The 20,669-nt window shown below is 41.8% G+C and overlaps 2 protein-coding genes across 2 annotated transcripts; both read left to right on the forward strand.

Annotated features, from left to right (window-relative positions):
- Positions 1-5,412: 5,412 nt before the first annotated feature.
- LOC144634653 (uncharacterized) lies at positions 5,413-12,335 on the forward strand. The gene is made up of 8 exons (XM_078493675.1): positions 5,413-5,506; positions 6,142-6,242; positions 7,299-7,428; positions 8,172-8,374; positions 9,274-9,355; positions 9,721-9,846; positions 11,008-11,168; positions 11,710-12,335. Exons 1-8 carry the CDS (start codon positions 5,504-5,506, stop codon positions 11,852-11,854), a joined length of 951 nt encoding a protein of 316 aa, XP_078349801.1. The 5' UTR covers positions 5,413-5,503; the 3' UTR covers positions 11,855-12,335.
- Positions 12,336-15,879: 3,544 nt separating this feature from the next.
- Positions 15,880-19,395, forward strand: LOC144636980 (uncharacterized). Its single transcript, XM_078496166.1, has one exon. The coding sequence runs from the start codon at positions 15,880-15,882 to the stop codon at positions 19,393-19,395; it is 3,516 nt and encodes a 1,171-aa protein (XP_078352292.1).
- Positions 19,396-20,669: the final 1,274 nt, after the last annotated feature.

The following is a 20,669-nucleotide window of genomic DNA, read 5'->3' on the forward strand; positions in this document are numbered from 1 at the left end:
TGGACAGTGTTCCTGGCCAAGTGAGTAAACCCCGGGGGGGGGGGGTACTCTATATATTTCTGGGTGGGGATGTGCCGCTCGGACTCTGAAACCCTTACCTTATACCAGACCATGTTCAGCTGATTTTGCAACCCTTTAGTAGACTAAACACCGAAAATCGCTACCCTATCCCAGACTTGCCGTTTTCAGAACTGTATCACTATTTGTGTTTTAAATGGAAAACCATCTGTCAACAACGTTGCCGCGATGATATAATTTACGTTTAAGATGGCCTCTTCCTCTTCCAAGTTTCTATTCCTATTCTGGACTTACTACTGATCAGTTTTCCAGCAAATGATACCCTATTCTAGACCAAAACTCGCTGATTTCTATACCCTATCCTAGACTAAACTGCTTGAAAACCATACCCTTCACAGCGGCACATAGCTATATAGCTCATATATCGGAGTGCCCCCCCCCCCCCCCGGGGAGTAAACCAATTTTGTATAATTATATTTTCTAAATCCTCTTGTAAAAGGTGCAGTGGTGTAATGAATTATGTTAGACTGTGGATCAAGAAGTCCAGGTGCACGCCCTGGTGGGGTCATTGCATTTTGTCATGTCCAACTGAAATGCAGTTTTCTAGTGGACCGAATCATATCACATGATAATTGAATAGCTTGATGCAAAACTATGCTTAGTGACTTTTAGGATGAAAAATCATTTTTTCCTTCAAACGTGCCCGAATTTTTGCATGTGGTCTTCAATTTAATGGAAAAACATTGTCCTCGAATTAAAATTTCTGGTTTGCACCTTGTCTTCGAGAAAAACTAGAACTATGGTCACTTTAAAACAATAACACGCGGCAACAAAGCCAAATAGCCTTTCGATTTCAAAGAGAGATGAGGATTAAACTTAGCAGTTACAGTAAAGTAAAGTTAGGGTCAGCTAGTGTTAAGGTTAGGGTTAAGTGTCACGAATGTTATATAAACATTGAACCTGACCGATCGACAAACTTGAGCGACTGAACAGTGAAAAGAAGTGAAAAATATATAGCAAAATGAACGAGAAATACTTAAACAAAAACGACTTACGCCGTTGCCCTTTCCTCTCGCCAGCTTCTAACCACAAATGCACTCGCCAAATGTTCAATGTTTCGTTTTCAGTCAGCAAATTTAGGCTGCTAAAGGTTAATCCATAATATGTTTTCGCTTTTCCCCAGTTTCTCTCCGTAGTCACGCGTAACGCAATTTGATCTTGACTCACAAGCAACGATCGTTCTTTTAAACATTCAGGCCCTTTATTCCTGGAAAGGATCGCAGCTTAGGGCTATTTTTTGTCGAAATGAAGCAATTTGTTGCTTTTCTTGGTAAAAATTATCCTTTTCTGTCGATTCTGTTGTGTTCTGTTGATTGAGTGAGCGTTTTCCGTCTTTGCCGTGCCGAACGAACTTTGTTTATTGTGACAATGCGTATCGAATGACGTATCCATTAAAGATTATTATGGGATATCCCTGAGTAGCTGAAATACGGGAACTCCTATCGCCAAATCTAAGAGAATTTTTATAAGTCTAAAAGCACCTCCTTATTTCCAAACGTTCAACGCGGCAACACGAGGCAAATGAGCCAAAACTTCGAGAAAATAACGTTTTTTGGAACAGAAGTTGCTTCTAGACCTCGCCTGGCTCAATGCGCCTTCGAAAGCCAAGTTTACCGCCAGTCTTGGCAGGGCTTAGCAATCTTCAGGCAGCAACACATCTCGCTTCTTTGAGATATGCTAGTGGCTTACGGGTTTCCAGACTTAATGATGTCCTTTCACCACCAGACGGGCGCAAATATGGGTCAAATAAGCGAAAATAAGCGGACTTCTAATGCGTAAGGTGAGTTTTCAACTGGTCTGATTGAAAGTCTCGTTGCCTCGGCTTCGCGCGCCAAAATAATTCAAACGTAAGCTTACGTCACAAAGTAGTTTAAGAAATTCATTTCCAGATCCCGTTTATGAGCAAGCGAATAAATTCCCCCCCCCCCGCCCCCCCAAAAAAAAGGACAAAGATTTTCTATTTAATCGAAGACCACACGCAAAAATTCAGGCAAGTTTGAGCAAAAATTCAGGCGCGTTTGAAGGAAAAAACGATTTTTCATCCTCAAAGTCACTAAGCATAGTTTTGCATCAAGCTATTCAATTATCACTCCTTAGGGTAACAAAGGCTTGAACCTTGGACTTAAATCATGTGATTAGAAGGAGTGCCTTGGAAAACTGCAGAAAACAATTGAAGCAGTTTTTTAAAAAAAATGTATTTGGGGTTACAAGTGGAGAAAAAGGGTATACATGTAACAAAACAGTTAATGACTACCCCCACAGGAAACAGTGAGTTAATTTTCCTTCGACCCTCAAGAGTCTCAGCAAAATGAAACACACTGTTTTCCATGAGACTGTTTGTAAATGCAAGTTTGTGGATCGTAATCTGTCCACTTAATCTTCATCAGTCGAAACCATCCTTGTTTATTTCTGGGTTTTTATTACTCGGTTGTTGTTTTTCTACATGTATGTTAGAAAACTATCATCTTGAGGTTTCCTTCAATTTGTCGCATCAGTAATCAGAAAAATGACTTAAAATACTGTGACACTTTCTACTCCCACTTGCCTTGGAAATGTCACCAACAGCCCTGCATTTTTCTGCCACCATAATTAGATTTCGTCCTTTTTTTTTCCTGCCCCTTTATCATTTTTGTTCTTATTATTTTCTTATTTTCTTTTCTAAGTAGTGTAGAGATTTGTAATACATCGTTTCTTTTTGTTTCATTTATTTATTTACCTTGTAATTTTTTTCCCTTCCTTGTGTGTATTGTATTGTTGTAAGCATTGTTGTAAGCATTAATTAAAGAATAATAATAATAATAATAAAATACTGTGACATAGGTCCTTTCATTACCCAGATATATACACTATACATGTAAATGGGTTCTGGTAAACATGAGTAAACTACAGACAATCCAGTAAACCAATCAAAACTTGAAGCAAATACATGTCGCAGGCACAAAGCGCGGGAAAACGTGCGCGAGCAAGTCACGATTGGTTTTGGTTTTACTTCTGATTGGCTAAGAAAGTGGTGCGAGATTTTAAGCCAATCACCAAGCGTTGTAATGCAAAACCAAAGCAAATGCAATTTACTTTCGACACTCAAGTGAAAAGCGCTCTTGACTGGAAAAAGTCACTACTGTTGGCCACTAACTTATGGTGTATTAAAAACTGCTGGAGCGATCTGTAGTCATAGCTTAAAATATAAAAATGTTTAAAACAGATCTAAAAATATAAAGGATACTCTAAATTTTCGATCGCCTTCTGCGGTCTTCTTCAGAGAATGATGGATTTTGCAAGGTTCGCAGAATTCTAATAAGTTGCATTGACGTTATTGTTCGTTGTCCCCCTGGGGAGCAACTAGCGATGCGTAAACCCTTGGGAAGGGCGCTCTTTCGTTTATAGTGTTTTTGTCGAGGAAGGAATGCAAGGATTCCAGAAACAGTCTTTTGTTCTTGCTTCTTACACCTGTTTCAAGAATTTCGGCGTAACTTGGATGTATGTCGTGGCCGATTTCTGCATGATGTTTAATCGCGGAGTTAATATTTCCGTTTGTTCCGGGCTTGTGTTCGGCTCCCCGCGATTTCCAGTTTCTTTTGCTTTCCCCAACGTATGCAAATGGACATGTCCTGCAAGTCACTGTATACAATTCCTTTCAATTGATCTTTATTCGGTCGGTCCTTGGGCTTCTTGAAGATATTTCCTAACGTTCGTACTGGTTTAAACGCTGTCTTGATGTTTTCGCGGCTCAAAATCCGTCGAACGCGCTCCGACACTCCTTTCACATATGGAATGGACGTGTATGCCTTCGGATTCTCCTGGGTTCTTGGTTGCGTGTTTGTTTTGTTTGATTCACCAGCTGACTTGATGAAGCTCTCGGGATAACCGTTAGCTTTTAAGTCATTAATAACGTGTTGTTTCTCATTTTGTCTTTGCACAGTTGTTGATGGAATGCACTTAGCTCGGTCCATTAAAGTCTTAAGGACAGCTCTCTTGCTTTGCGCTAGGCTGTGTGAATGGAAGTCTAAATACTTGCTCGTATGTGTGGTCTTGCGGTAAACACCCACCTCGATCTTACGATCCTCATTAACAGTGTTGTTGGTGTCCAGGAAGGCTATGCTGTTCTTGCCATAGTTGTTGTAGGCATCTCCACTGTAAACTGAATGTTGGCGTTTATCGAGTTTAAGTGGCTGTGAAAATCTTCAACACCGTCCCTCTTAATGCACGCATTCGAATCATCGACATAGCGGCGCCACCACTTTGGATGATTCGAATGCGTGCATTAAGAGGGACGGTGTTGAAGATTTTCACAGCCACTTAAACTCGATAAACGCCAACATTCAGTTTACAGTGGAGATGCCTACAACAACTATGGCAAGAACAGCATAGCCTTCCTGGACACCAACAACACTGTTAATGAGGATGGTAAGATCGAGGTGGGTGTATACCGCAAGACCACACATACGAGCAAGTATTTAGACTTCCATTCACACAGCCTAGCGCAAAGCAAGAGAGCCGTCGTTAAGACTTTAATGGATCGAGCTAAGTGCATTCCATCAACAACTGCGCAAAGACAAAACGAGAAACAACACGTTATTAATGACTTAAAAGCTAACGGTTATCCCGAGAGCTTCATCAAGTCAGCTGGCGAATCAAACAAAACAAACACGCAACCAAGAACCCAGGAGAATCCGAAGGCATACACGTCCATTCCATATGTGAATTAGGAGTGTCGGAGCGTGTTCGACGGATTTTGAGCCGCGAAAACATCAAGACAGCGTTTAAACCAGTACGAACGTTAGGAAATATCTTCAAAAAGCCCAAGGACCGACCAAATAAAGATCAATTGAAAGGAATCGTGTACAAAGTGACTTGCAGGACATGTCCATTTGCATACGTTGGGGAAAGCAAAAGAAACTGGAAATCGCGGGGAGCCGAACACAAGCCCGGAACAAACGGAAATATTAACTCCGCGATTAAACATCATGCAGAAATCGGCCACGACATACATCCAAGTTACGCTGAAATTCTTAAAACAGGTGTAAGCAGCAAGAACAAAAGACTGTTTCTGGAATCCTTGCATTCCTTCCTCGACAAAAACACTATAAACGAAAGAGCGCCCTTCCCAAGGGTTTACGCATCGCTAGTTGCTCCCCAGGGGGACAACGAACAATAACGTCGATGTAGCTTATTAGAATTCTGCGAACCTTGCAAAAATCCATCATTCTCTGAAGAAGACCGCAGAAGGGCGATCGAAAATTTAGAGTATCGTTTTATATTTTTAGATCTGTTTTAAACATTTTTATATTTTAAGTTATGGTGTATAAAAATTTTTGTGGTTATGTTCTCCCAGGTCATTGCATCAGATGTTAATCAGGATGGTTCATTTGAAATTCTAGCAATAGACAACAGTGGCAATATTGCTTGTAGGAGCCTTGATGGGAAAATGGTTAGTGTTAAACTATGTCAGTCTGTACTACATGTATCTTTTTAAGCACATTTTGAATTAGAAAACACCCTGAAATAAGTGCATGCTAAAGCTGTGCTTCATTAACTCACTGGAAGCACAAAACTAGCAGGAGCTGTTGACATAATGATGATGCAAGTGAAAATAATTGGCATTTTGATAATCAAAACAAGAGAATGACTATCCTTTCTTTCTTTTTTCAGTGTTTTCTAAAAAAAGGAAAACATTTTCTCCTTATAGGTACTGAGTTATACAGCTGTACATTGTATTAATTTTGTGACTCAATTTTATCCTCTTGGTTCAAATTTCATTTTCCTTTGTTTTAAACTCATTATGATCATACATTACCATACCCAAAAACAAATGAAAACAAAATTTGAACCAAGGATAAAATTGAACCACAACATAAACACTTACGAAAGTTTGGGAGAACTCAAAAAAGATTTTGAGACACTCACCTATGGCTTGTGTTACCTGTACAGCATTTCTCAATCTTTCAAACTTTCACTCGTGATTTTATAGCTCAGTAGAAACGGAAAAGGGTTTTTTGAACACTTTAATAGTACAATTAGTACAAGCCATAAATCCATTTTTTGTTGTCATCCTTATGTGTTGAGGTGTGGGAGGCAACAGTTTCTAGTTCAAGTGCGGCAGGGATCCGTGTAGCTGATGTGGATGGAGATGGTTTTATGGAAGCTGTTCTTGCTACATTTGATGGGTAGGTTACATGAATCTTAGCATGTTTTCCTGATTGAGTACCCCAACCCCTGCATTTATTCTAAACTTGGCCTGGCGAATTAGCAATTAGTTGACTCTTGCAATTTATTCAAGGCCAGTGTTTTGTAATTTCGACAGACTTTAATCTTGCCTTTTTACCTATAGGTAATTATACCTTGAGAAGCCTATTTCCAATTTCACCTTTGAGGTCTGATCTTTACTTGAGACCTAGCATTTAATCCAAAAAGATATTGTAGTGCTGCTTGTCAAGTTCTAACTGTACCACTTGCATACAGTGTATAGTATTATATTATTTCGTTGTCAAGACCTGTGGTTTTGAATTTGATTTTCCTTTGTTTTTTGGTTATGATATAACAAGATGAATACAAGCTCAAAGAAAATAAAAGATGATACAAATACTTGTAGTATGAAAAATTTCAGAGTTTAGCTAAACAAATTCAAACCACAAAATAAACTTGCTTCCAAAAAATGTAAAGCAAAAAGGACATCATTGTCATCCTCAATATTGTCATTGTCGTAAATAATAAAGATGGTAAATTTCAAGCTCGGTGATAAATAGTGAAGAAATTATTCAACATGACACGAGCGTGGGACAAAGAAAAAAAATCTGAGTCCCCGACGGGAATCGAACCCATGGCGTGTCGCGTGTCATATATCAACCTAGTAAATGGCCCAGCTCACAACGAGTCTCTCGTAGCTCAGTTGGTTAGAGCGCCCAACCGGTATCTGGGAGGCCATGGGTTCGATTCCCGTCGGGGACTCAGATTTTTTTCTTTGTTCCACGCTCATGTCATGTTGAATAATTTCTTCACTATTGTCATTGTCATTGACATCGTCATCGTCATCGTCATCGTCATCATCATCATCATTATTTTATCACTATGCAATGCATAAGGCCTCTGTTCATCAGTCACCAGCACAACATTCTGTTACAGGCCAAAAAGTCACAGTAAATGTAATTTTAGTTTTTATTGCTGAACATTTTTATGAAGGAAGTAAGTTTCCCTGACTTCAATGTGATGTATATTAACTGTAGGTATGTGTGGGTTCTGGAAGGAGATACAGGGAAGGTGTTGGAGGGTTGGCCTGTCAAATTACCAAGTGAAGTCCGAGCAACAGTACTGGTCACTAAACTTGTCCCTGGAGAAAGCAGTGCTGCAGATATTGTAAGTAGCTACAGTTATACCGAACAAGGCAACACTTTCAATAAGTGCTGACAACAAAGAAATTCAACAACGCAAGCAGTGTCAGAGCCAATGTCCTTCAGAAATAAAGTAACTGGACAAACATTTCATTAAAACTGACCAATTGCCCGCATCTTTTAAAAGTAATGTTGCTGAACTGACTTCAATTTAAAGACAAACGTTATATGCATGTTTTTTTTGTTGCTTTTTCTGGATGAGAAGTGAAAAAAGAAGAGAGGAACGAATGGCTGCACAGTATGTGATAACTTCTCCTCTTACTCTTACATGTTCTGGCCTCTTGCTGGAGCTTGATGGATTATAGAAAAGGATGGATTGTCCAAAGAGGCTTAGAATTTTACCTAAGTTACATTAATAGTTATTCCCTTTGAATTAATTAAGGAACAGTTGAATTAATTGAATTAGTCTAGCCACAGATGTGTAAGCTTATTATTCACTTACAGGCGAGCACATGCTGACACAATAGAGACTGCTCTGGTGGCTTACCAGAAACTACCTCAGTCTCAAAAATTAATAACACTTTCTCCAGCCGCAAATAATCTTGAACTTTAATTCTAAGAGCTTTATCAACCAACATTATTTGGCAATGTTACAGTTCGGTAAACTTGATCAAGTAGTACGCTAACCAATCAATGGTGTTTTAACAAAGATAATAATTATCAATTTGTATCGGCTTATCTCTAAGTGTTGCTTCCTCGTAACTTTAGGTGATTCCCCTTGTGGACGGTCAGATTGCAATCATTCGAGGTAATGATCGCTGCACAGAACTGATCAGTGTTGGTAAGACTGTTCTATCTGGTGCTGTTAGTGCTGACCTGCTGCCAGGACGACCAGGCCTGGAGCTGGTATTGGGTACTGATGATGGAACCCTGCTGTGTTTGGCAAATGCACCAAACACAGTTACACACAGGTAGGGATTGAATGAATTGCTCGCAGGCTATTCTTGAACAAGATATATGCACCCTACTTTCATCTTTTCAATCAAGACTTTTCTTCGTATCAGCAAACTTCTAGACGATTCGGGTAATAACTGGTAAGCCTTGTAAATAGTACTTTTTTGCAATACACAAAGACAATATACAGCTGTACAAAAATGTTTACCAATGCTCACTAATGCTAGTGAAATTTCTAGCTACCTTATTACATGAAATTTTCGCGACACGTTAATTTCGCGATTTTGAGGTGCGCATATTTCGCGACACTTGGCAATATTATTTAACATGTGCTTGAATTAAATAAAACGACGTTATCAAAGGACCAATAACGTCAAAATTGACAAAAACACAACGGCGGGACTACTGAAATGTCAACAGTAACAACAGAGCAGTTCTCACAATGGCCAAAAGCAGTTCATGCTTGTATGTGAATTATTGTTCTTGAGTCAATTGACCTCTTCAGTGGTACTGAACTCATTCTTTCTTGTTTACTGGCATAATGTAAGTCACTTAATTTTCGCGTCATGTTAACTTCGCGAAAGTTATTGTTTGCGTCACTTTAATTTCGCGATTTTTTTTAGAATCGCGAAATTCGCGAAATTAACGTGCCGCGTAAATTTCATGTAATAAGGTATTCACTCAGGGATTAGGCAAGCTAACTGTTACAGCTTTCTAACATACAGCTTAAGCTACAGTCGTGCGGTTCTTTGGAATAGTCTACCTGTTGAACTGCAGAAAACACAAGCTATCATCAACAAATTCTTGTTGGGAACACTCAGAATTTTTTCGAGTAGCTTTTGTCACTTACTGATCAAAGTCTTTCTCAATAAACGTTAATTAGAATGTTCGTATTAATTAGGGATTTTTTTACAAGTTTCCCTACAGACATGAATGAGCTGTTTTCCTGGCCAGCAGAAAGTTTACGATGCAGTGGGACAACGTTTTTCTCTGGAAAGGTAATCTACCCTTCACAAAAACAAACCTAGTCAAGTTTTAGTCTACCCAACCTTCCAGTCTCGTAGACTCTGTACGTTGCCATGTCACCTTTAGGGCATTTATTAGTTTTCTTCCCAACCAAACCAGTAAATATATATTTCAAAACAACGGGCCGGGGGTACATTTCTTGGCCTGCATTAATAATCTTTTAGAAAAACATAAGCTCGAAATCGTATGCCTTGAAGTTAGTCTGATAAGCTGATCTTCAAGCATGCGATAACAAATAGACCAGTTTACAGTTATTTTTCATTTGACGTAGAGAAATCAACATCATGAAATCTGTTATTGACCGCCATTATAACTGAGTTTTGTTTTCATAAACAAGGTTGGAGTGAGGTTCACCCCCAAATCTCATCAAAATACAGAGATAACTGGAAGATCGTTTCCTGTGGAGTTTGAAATCAAAGATGATCAACCACAAGAAGTGAAAGGCAAAGTTTACAACATCAAGGTTTGTGTAGTTAGTTAAAGCCCCACAAGTTGCACAAGTACAATTTACTTTCAAAGAATGTACATTCGTGTGGCTTGTCTGAAAGATGCCATAGAAAGATGCCTCTGTCTCCACAAAATATATTTTGCAAAAAAGAGGCGAGAATTCTTCACACGCTCTCTATTGAAATTCTCTTTGTAAACCTACACCAAAACACGCGCAGTAAACTCACTTCTGGTTAAAATATTTCCCACTTTATTTCTTTCTTACTTGATCTTACAGGGCTCGAGACTAACGGTAGCCAACTAGCCAAAGACTACTAAAACTTAGGTTTTGGCTACCAGGTTTAGCATTCCTTCTAGCCACTTTGGCATAGTGAAAAACTCGAAAAAGTCAACTGTTCTTGATAGAAATCAATATACCTGACTAGTGCAAAATTACTTTTGGCTAGTAAAATCTGACATGTCACTAGCCAGTAAAACCAGAGAGTTAAAAAGTTAGTCTCAAGCCCTGATCTTTATGTAAACCTCGTGTTTATGGCCCATTTTGGCCGTTAATCTAACCATCATAACCGTTAATGAAACCATCGAAAGAATGTGGGTGGGCGGGTTGGTTGGTTGTGTTGCTTGGGTTGGCAAGTTAGGTTCGTTGAGTGGGTTGGTTGGTTGGCTGGTTAGGTTGGGTTGGGTTTGGTTAGGTTGGGTGGTTGCTTGGCTGGTTAGGTTGGCTGGTCGGTTTGGTTGGTTGGTTGATTTGTTTGGGTAAGCTGGGTCAGTTGGTTGGCTCGATGGGTTGGCTGGTTAAGACGTTTAGTGGGTTGATTGGTTGGGTTGGTTGGGTTAGATTGGGCTGGGTTGGTTTGGTTAGATTGGGTAGGGTTGGTTGGTTACGTTGACTGGATGAGTTTGGTTGGTTGGGTGGGTGGTTATTTGGCTGGTTAGGTTGTTTGGTTGGCTGGCTGGCTAGGTTGGTTGGTTGGGTTGGCAGTGTTGGCTAGTTAGGTTGGTTGTGTTGATTGGGTTGGTTGGTGTGCTGGGTTGCTTGGGTCAGTTGGTTGGTTGGTTGGCTAGTTGGGTTTATTGGCTTCGTGAGTCGGTGGGTGAGTGTTTGGTTGGTTGCATGACCGATCGATCAGTTGATCAATTGTTCAAGTGATTCTAATGTTTCAACCTTTTGTCACAGATTATCGTTGGTAAGCAGCTCTCTATATTTAAAAAGAGCTACAAATCTCCTGGGATATACACTGAACAAGTCAACGTTCCATCACAACCCTGCAGGGCTGTCGTGTCATTACAACTCACCACTGAACACGGACAGTGTTTTCGCAGTTCTCTTCATGCAAGGTAAAAAGGCGTTTTTCACTCTGCGAGTAAGGCAAGTTTTGTTTTAAAATTATTCAGATTGCTGTGTTAGAATGCGTCATCTGTTATACGATTGTTAACCTTATACATGTGACAGGTATTTCAAGTGCCATTCTACTGTAAGTAATTCAACTGTAAGGGGACTAAAGGACTATGAGGGGTGTGTTCATTTTGAGATTGGCACTCATGGCTTGCTGAATATGTCATCAGCATACCGAATCAAGCAGAATTTAGATCCAGTGCATGGCTAGTATAATTTTCGTGCACTTTCGTTTTTGCGAGACATGTATACAGGAAGTGCTAATAACTTATAAACCGCACTCTGGCTGTAGGTCTTTTTCATAAGAGTATGCAAACACACAGGGACGATACATTTCTTTTGTTAATTCTGTAAACGGAGACGAAATGAGCCCATTTATTAGTTATGTTTACATATACCTTCAGGCCATCATGAGAGTAGGACTCAATTATATTTGTGTAAACATTTATCAGTAACATCGTGAATCCATTTGATTCTTGACAGCTTTAACCTCCAGTTTAAAGATGACATGGCGTGGTTACTACTAGTGCCATTTCTAACAACTGGGTGTCTTTTACTGATTCTTCATGGCTGGACGCAACTGAATGAAGATATCCTGCCAACAATAATGACCAAGAGAAAGAGATAGCAGTGAACATCAAACAAACATGGATGAACACAACTGAGTGAAGATATCCTGCCAACAATAATGACCAAGAGAAAGAGATAGCAGTGAACATCAAACAAACAAACATGGATGAACACAACTGAGTGAAGATATCCTGCCAACAATAATGACCAAGAGAAAGAGATAGCAGTGAACATCAAACAAACATGGATGAACACAACTGAGTGAAGATATCCTGCCAACAATAATGACCAAGAGAAAGAGATAGCAGTGAACATCAAACAAACAAACATGGATGAACACAACTGAGTGAAGATATCCTGTCAACAATAATGACCAAGAGAAAGAGATAGCAGTGAACATCAAACAAACAAACATGGATGAACACAACTGAGTGAAGATATCCTGCCAACAATAATGACCAAGAGAAAGAGATAGCAGTGAACATCAAACAAACAAACATGGATGAACACAACTGAGTGAAGATATCCTGCTAACAATAATGACCAAGAGAAAGAGAGCAGTGAACATCAAACAAACAAACATGGATGAACACAACTGAGTGAAGATATCCTGCCAACCGTAATGACCAAGAGAAAGAGATAGCAGTGAACATCAAACAAATAAACATGGATGAACACAACTGAGTGAAGATATCCTGCCAACAATAATGACCAAGAGAAAGAGATAGCAGTGAACATCAAACAAACAAACATGGATGAACACAACTGAGTGAAGATATCCTGCCAACCGTAATGACCAAGAGAAAGAGATAGCAGTGAACATCAAACAAATAAACAAACATGGATGAACACAACTGAGTGAAGATATCCTGCCAACAATAATGACCAAGAGAAAGAGATAGCAGTGAACATCAAACAAACAAACAAACATGGATGAACACAACTGAGTGAAGATATCCTGCCAACAATAATGACCAAGAGAAAGAGATAGCAGTGAACATCAAACAAACAAACAAACATGGATGAACACAACTGAGTGAAGATATCCTGCCAACCGTAATGACCAAGAGAAAGAGATAGCAGTGAACATCAAACAAATAAACATGGATGAACACAACTGAGTGAAGATATCCTGCCAACAATAATGACCAAGAGAAAGAGATAGCAGTGAACATCAAACAAACAAACATGGATGAACACAACTGAGTGAAGATATCCTACCAACAATAATGACCAAGAGAAAGAGATAGCAGTGAACATCAAACAAACAAACATGGATGAACAGAACTGAGTGAAGATATCCTGCCAACCGTAATGACCAAGAGAAAGAGAGAGCAGTGAACATCAAACAAACATGGATGAACACAACAGAGTGAAGATATCCTGTCAACAATAATGATCAAGAGAAAGAGAGAGCAGTGAACATCAAACAAACATGGATGAACACAACTGTTAAGAATCGAATAATTATATAAACTGTAATAATTAGAAGAAATTAATATTTAACCCGTTGCCTCGGAGATTACCGCTTAAGTATCGCGGGCGCATTTTCACACGTGAGAAATCGGAAGACATGTTTGATTGTGAAAGTTTTGTGAGACCTCGTGGTTCGTTCTGGCGACATTAAATGGTGAAAATCTACGTTTTGTGTGTTTGGAACCTTCGAACCTTTGACCGTTCTACCGTTTGAGAACAATTGTGGACCTTTTGAGCCGGATAATTTGGACTTACCGACAACAGAACGTGGAATTCTACCGAGCAGACGAGTAAACAGTGATGGCGGCCACGAGCGAACAAGGCCAAGATTTAACGACCGCAGGACACGACCCACCGCCTTCGACAAAAGACAAAACCCCTGAAGACGTTGAAATCGAGAAGGAAAGTGTAAACGACAAAGATGGGAGCACAGTGAGTACCGTTAGTACTAAAATTCAAACATTTCGTAACAAGAAAAAATCGGCCAAGTCTAGACTTACAAAAGCAAAGAATCAGTTGAGTGAATTACTCGAGGGCAGCACAGTAAAAGGGACTTTGCCCAGTAAAAACGCTGTAAGGAGGGCAATGAACAAAATTAAAACGGAGTTAACTGTGATTGAGAAAGTCGTTGCCAGTTTAAAAGAGGTGTATGCATTAAGCGAAATTGAAGATGCAGACACGACTATTGAAGCATTAGACAATGAGGTGGACGAAATAGTGGCGTCAGTCGATGAAATTATTCAAAATGGAGAAAAACATGTACAGGAAAGACTTGAGAAGGGAGAGGAAGAATCAGTTGCCCCTTCAAATAAATCCCTGCATGCAATTGATGACGACAAAGAAGACAAAGTATCATTGACATCTTCATATGTTAAACAAAAGCAACTAGAGGCAAAACAGGCCAATGAACGCCTTCTACAAGTAGAAGAAGAGCACAGACAGAAAGAACTAGAACTAGAAAAAATCACTGCCGAACTTCAACTATCGAAACAGCGGGCTGAGGAAGCACGGAAGGTGGCTGCTCTGAATCAACAGAGAGCAAATGCAGCAGAGCGTCAGTCCGGCCTGAACAATAAGGATTCCATTTCGCTGGACATCTCTCATTCCCCTGATTTACAGTATGGAAACAATCCAAATGTGCCAAACCAATACAATGGAAGACCTGTACCAAGAACCTTGCCTGTGAAATTGAAAGGTGTGGATCTCCCTAAGTTTTCCGGAGAAGACAAAGCTGACTATGAGCCTTGGAAGGCAGCATTTATGTCTATTGTTGATCTAATGGATATTTCGGTTGGCGAGAAAGTATTACGACTTCAAAGCAGTCTGTCCGGAAAGGCCCTGGTATTGGTTAAAGACCTTGGTTACTCTGTGAATGCTTACGAAAGAGCAAAGGAGAAGCTGGAGAGGAAGTATGGGGGAGAAAGACGCTTGCAGATTAAACACCTGACTGCTCTGCGTGGCTGGCAGAAAGTTCGATCCCGAAGCCTGGAGGATATGGAGAACTTTCAAGGTGTACTCGAGAGAGTTTTGATAGCACTGAAAGACTGCGGACCGGGTCAAGAACTTCAAGGACACAATCTTACCCTTACCGCTAAGGAGAAATTGTCAGAGGAAGATGTGCAGGCATATAAGCATTGGCTAATTGACCATTCCCTTGAAGACAGCTTCGAGTCACTTGTAGACTGGGTGGAGCTCCGAGTTCAGATCATGGAAGAAGCTAAGGAAGAAACAAGTGGGTACGGGAAGAACAAACCTGATGGGTCAGAAGGACGAAGAAATGGTTTTCGAAGCGACCGAGTAGTGCGTGGAAGAAGTTTTACCACTAGATCAAAGTCAAGAGGCTGCATTGTTGATGCATGTAAGCAGAACCATCCACCTTGGGTTTGTAAAGCCTTCAAAGAGCTAACTGTACAAAAAAGAAGGGAGCTGATTGGAAACACCAGTCGTTGTTACCGTTGCCTAGCCGCTGGTCATCACAGTAAAGAATGCCCTAATGCTAAGCGATGTGGAGTTGACGGATGTTCAAGTACCAGCCATAGCAGCTATCTTCATGAGAGCACTCCACATCGTGTGACAGACAGTTCACAAAGCCACTTACGAGCAGACGCCTCATCCTACCGACCACAAGAACAAGAACCAAGGACCCTGCAGGCTACAGGAGCAAGCACCAATGGCCCAGCACCAGTAAATCTTCACCCTCGAGAGCAGACGTACAAGACCAGCCATGTTGAACACGTTTCACTGATGATTCTTCCAGCTCTGATCAGTAACGGAGATAAAGAACTGTCGGTGAATGTGATGCTAGACCCATGCTCCACGAGTTCCTACATTTCAGAGGATGCTGCCGAAGAACTTGGATTGCAGGGACAAGAGTTAGATCTAACCATTGCAGGAACCGGAGGAACTGAAGTTAAGACACGCTCACGCAGAGTGGAACTTGCTGTAGCAAACCTAGACAGCACATTTTCAAGTCCTTTACAAGCTCATGTCCTCAATGACATTGCTGGCGACACACCAGCTATCCGCTGGTCTGAATTGAAGCAAAAGTGGCCCCACCTACGCCATGTGCCATTTGAGACTGTATCAAAGTGACGTCAGATTGACATCATGATTGGCAGTGATCACCCCGTCTTTCATCACGTGTTGAAAGAAGCTTGCGGCGAACAACCAAATGACCCAGTTGCACGGTTGACGAATTTGGGCTGGGTGTGCTTTGGTCCCACACTGGTGGAAGAGTTTCGACGTAACACTCATTCCCACTTCACACGTACATACCGCAGTAGTCAAGTCAACAAGCCCCCACCACCTGATGACATTCTGCGTGCCTTTTGGGAACTCGAATCCCTCGGAATTACAGACCAGGCTGAGCAACAAATGACAGCCGAAGAGAAAGCAGCAGTTGCTCAAGTAGCTGAGACACTGGAGTTCAAGAGTGGGCGATACAAAATTGGCATCCCCTGGAAAGAAGGTGAACCGAAGTTAACGAACAATTATGAAGTAGCTCTTGTAAGACTCAAAAGCCAGGAGAAGTCTCTGAAAAGGAAAGGCCCGGACGTCATGAAAGCCTACAGCGAGATCTTCAAAGATTATGAGAGGAAGGGTTACATACAGAGTGTACCCAAATCTGAAGTTGAAGAACAGTGGTTTCTACCCCACTTTCCAGTAGTCAAAGAAGATAGAGTCACAACAAAAGTGCGTGTAGTTTTTGATGCTGCCGTGAAACATGAAGGGAAGAGCTTGAACGATGCCATATTGCCTGGGCCAAAGCTTCAGAGAGATTTGGTCGATGTTCTGACACGTTTTCGGCGGGCACCTGTAGCCCTGTCCGCTGACATTTCGGAGATGTTCCTTCAGGTTGAACTGCAAGACAAAGACCGTCCCTACCACCGGTTCCTGTGGCGTGACTTTGACACTTCAAGAGAGCCTGAAACATATGAATTCCAGCGCCTACTGTTTGGAAATACCGCTTCGCCATTTTGCTCACAGTATGTTCTTCAAACCCATGCAAAGACCCATGCTTTAGACTTTCCTGAAGCGGCAAACACCGTTGACGACTCCATGTATGTTGATGATGTGCTGGACTCCTGTGAGACAGTTGAAGGTGCTCAACACCTGCGACGCCAGCTATCTGATCTTTTGGCCATGGCTGGCTTCAGGTTAAGAAAGTGGTCCTCCAATGAACCAGTGGTCATCGAAGACATTCCGGAAGAAGACCGACTACCTACCTTGGCGATAAACAAAGATGACCTGCCCAAGACCAAGACCCTAGGAGTCATGTGGGAGGCCAAAAGGGATGTCTTTACCTTTCAAGTGCAACAGCCACTCATCGACAGCAAGAAGCCCACCAAGCGAAATGTACTGAGTGCTATTGCAAGCCTGTTTGACCCGCTGCAGTTCTTGGCACCGTTCACCGTGAGAGCCAAGATGCTGATGCAAGAAATATGGATGGCTGGTATCGATTGGGACGATGTGTTGCCCGAGAACTTAAAGGCCAAGTGGGAGAAGTTGGTCACAGAACTCCCACAACTGTCAAATGTTGCTGTCCCTCGTTGTCTGCGTCAAGCGAACCCAGAGAACATTGAACTACATCTATTTTCAGATGCTTCCAATGATGCCTTTGCGTCAGTTGCCTATTTAGTCTGTCGATACCTGGATAACGATCCATCATCACGCCTTATTGCGTCAAAGTGCCGTGTGTCTCCAGTAAAGGCGATGACAATTCCCCGGTTAGAGCTTATGGGTGCAGTCCTTTCAAGTCGTCTGGCACAGAACATCCAGAAAGTGATCAAGGTCGACAGAACTATCTTCTGGACTGACTCAGAGAATGTTTGGTACTGGGTCCGCAACCAAAGCCGCGAGTTCAAACCATTTGTTGCCAACCGAGTTGGTGAAATTCAAAGAACGACAAGTCCTGAACAGTGGCGACACGTACCAGGAACCATCAACCCAGCAGACCTTCCAACGAGAGGACTTTCTGCTACAGCCTTAGCCGAGAGTAAAGTTTGGTTAGAGGGACCAGCCTTCCTTAAAGATGATGAGTCAACCTGGCCAGCAACACCACCCCCCAGAGACAACACTAAGAAGATTGAGGACTGTGAAAGGCGAACAGTGACCAGAACGCACATGACCATGAGCCATGCCAGTACGATCATCGACCCAAACAAATTCTCAAGCCTTAAGCGTCTGGTTCGCGTGACAGGATGGGTTCAGCGATTCCTGACCAATTGTCGATTACCAATGAATTTACGCAGAAAGGACAGAATCCTCCTGCCAACTGAGATATCTGAAGCAGAGACCATGTGGATCAAGCAAGCCCAAACGCAAGCCTTTCCTGGTGGAGAAAGTGAAGGATCGCTGACACGGTTGAACCCTAAGAGTGACGGTGAAGGGTTACTCCGAATGGATGGACGCTTGCGCTTTGCTGACCACCTTCCCTATGACACAAGACATCCTATCCTTCTACCTAAGGACCACGCTGTGACGAGACTAGTAATTGTAGACGCCCATGAAAGACTCGGCCATGGAACAGGAGTGGAACATGTTCTGACTGAGTTGCGAAGTCGTTTCTGGATTGTGAAAGGAAGGCGTGTGGTGCGAAACGTTATTGAGGCCTGTACGGAATGTCGACGCCGGTTCTCCACAAAGATAGGCAACCAGATGATGGCCCCCCTACCCAAGTCAAGACTACAATCTTCGCTGAGAGCGTTTGAGAAAGTTGGCGTTGATTATGGTGGTCCGTTCTTAACGAAACAAGGCCGTGGAAAGACAAGAGCCAAGCGCTACCTGTGCCTTTTTACTTGTCTCACAACCCGAGCTGTGCATTTGGAAATGTCTTACTCCTTAGACACTGACTCGTTTATCAACGCATTTGACCGGATGACATCAAGGAGGGGGACACCAACCTATGTGATCTCTGACAACGGAACCAACTTTGTGGGAGCAGAGCGTGAACTGCGGGAGTTGGTGGAGTCCCTTGACCCAGACAGGATTACGCAAGAAACCGCGACATATCATCCCATTGACTGGAAGTTTAACCCACCGTCTGCCCCCCATTTTGGCGGAGTATTTGAGGCAATGATCAAGAGTGCGAAGAAAGCAATCAAAGCCATCCTTGGAGACGCAGATGTTACTGATGAAGAGCTGCACTCAGCTATTTGTGGTGCAGAACGATTGCTGAATTCCCGACCATTAACCTATGTGAGCTCAGACCCCCATGACCTTTCGCCGCTCACCCCAAGCCACTTCCTAGTTGGACAGTTGGGAGGATCGTTTGCCCCAGAAGCACTTGACCATGAACAAGCCTACAACCCCAAGAAACGGTGGCACCGCGTGCAGCAACTTCTAGGACAGTTCTGGAAGCGGTGGAGAAAGGAGTTTCTGCCCAGCCTTAACGTCAGAAAGAAATGGTTTCACCACAGGCACAACTTAAAAGAAGGCGACGTCGTGCTGATTGTGGAGCCAAATGCCCGCAGAGGAGAGTGGCCTCTTGGCCGTGTGATTGAGGCATACCCTGGTGCTGATGGACTAGTTCGAGTCGTCAAAGTCAAGGCAAAGGACAAGGAGTACTTGCGTCCTGTCCATCGCTTGTGTCCCCTGGAGTATGTGGCAGACAGTGCTGAGTGAGAGCCATTATTAAAGAGATTGACTGTGGTGCTGAAATTGCGCACGATTTCGAAAGTGACATTTGTTTATGTTTTGTTACCAAAACTGTGATAGGAACATTGATTAGACAGAATGATTTGATTTTTGAACTTTGTTGAGAAACAGTCAGTGACAGTTGGTCCCCCATGAACTCTAGATTTTTGTGCTTGTCATAAGTTTGCGAATGCGGTTGCATTCGGGAGGGGGATGTTAAGAATCGAATAATTATATAAACTGTAATAATTAGAAGAAATTAATATTTAACCCGTTGCCTCGGAGATTACCGCTTAAGTATCGCGGGCGCATTTTCACACGTGAGAAATCGGAAGACATGTTTGATTGTGAAAGTTTTGTGAGACCTCGTGGTTCGTTCTGGCGACATTAAATGGTGAAAATCTACGTTTTGTGTGTTTGGAACCTTCGAACCTTTGACCGTTCTACCGTTTGAGAACAACAACTGAGTGAAGATATCCTGTCAACAATAATGACCAAGAGAAAGAGATAGCAGTGAACATCAAACAAACAAACATGGATGGACACAACTGAGTGAAGATATCCTGTCAACAATAATGACCAAGAGAAAGAGATAGCAGTGAACATCAAACAAACAAACATGGATGAACACAACTGAGTGAAGATATCCTGCCAACAATAATGACCAAGAGAAAGAGATAGCAGTGAACATCAAACAAACAAACATGGATGAACACAACTGAGTGAAGATATCCTGCTAACAATAATGACCAAGAGAAAGAGAGCAGTGAACATCAAACAAACAAACATGGATGAACACAACTGAGTGAAGAAATCCTGCCAACAATAATGACCAAGAGAAAGAGAGCAGTGAAGATCAAACATGGATGAACACAACTGAGTGAAGACATCCTGTCAACAATAATGACCAAGAGAAAGAGATAGCAGTGAACATCAAACAAACAAACAAACATGGATGAACACAACTGAGTGAAGACATCCTGTCAACAATAATGATCAAGAGAAAGAGAGAGCAGTGAACATCAAACAAACATGGATGAACACAACTGAGTGAAGATATCCTGTCAACAATAATGATCAAGAGAAAGCAGTGAACATCAAACAAACATGGATGAACACAACTGAGTGAAGATATCCTGTCAACAATAATGACCAAGAGAAAGAGATAGCAGTGAACATCAAACAAACAAACATGGATGAACACAACTGAGTGAAGATATCCAGCCAACAATATTGACCAAGAGAAAGAGATAGCAGTGAAC

This window comes from Oculina patagonica, chromosome 13, assembly GCF_052425735.1.
Source record: "Oculina patagonica isolate OP01 chromosome 13, crgOcupat, whole genome shotgun sequence".
NCBI lineage: Eukaryota > Metazoa > Cnidaria > Anthozoa > Scleractinia > Oculinidae > Oculina > Oculina patagonica.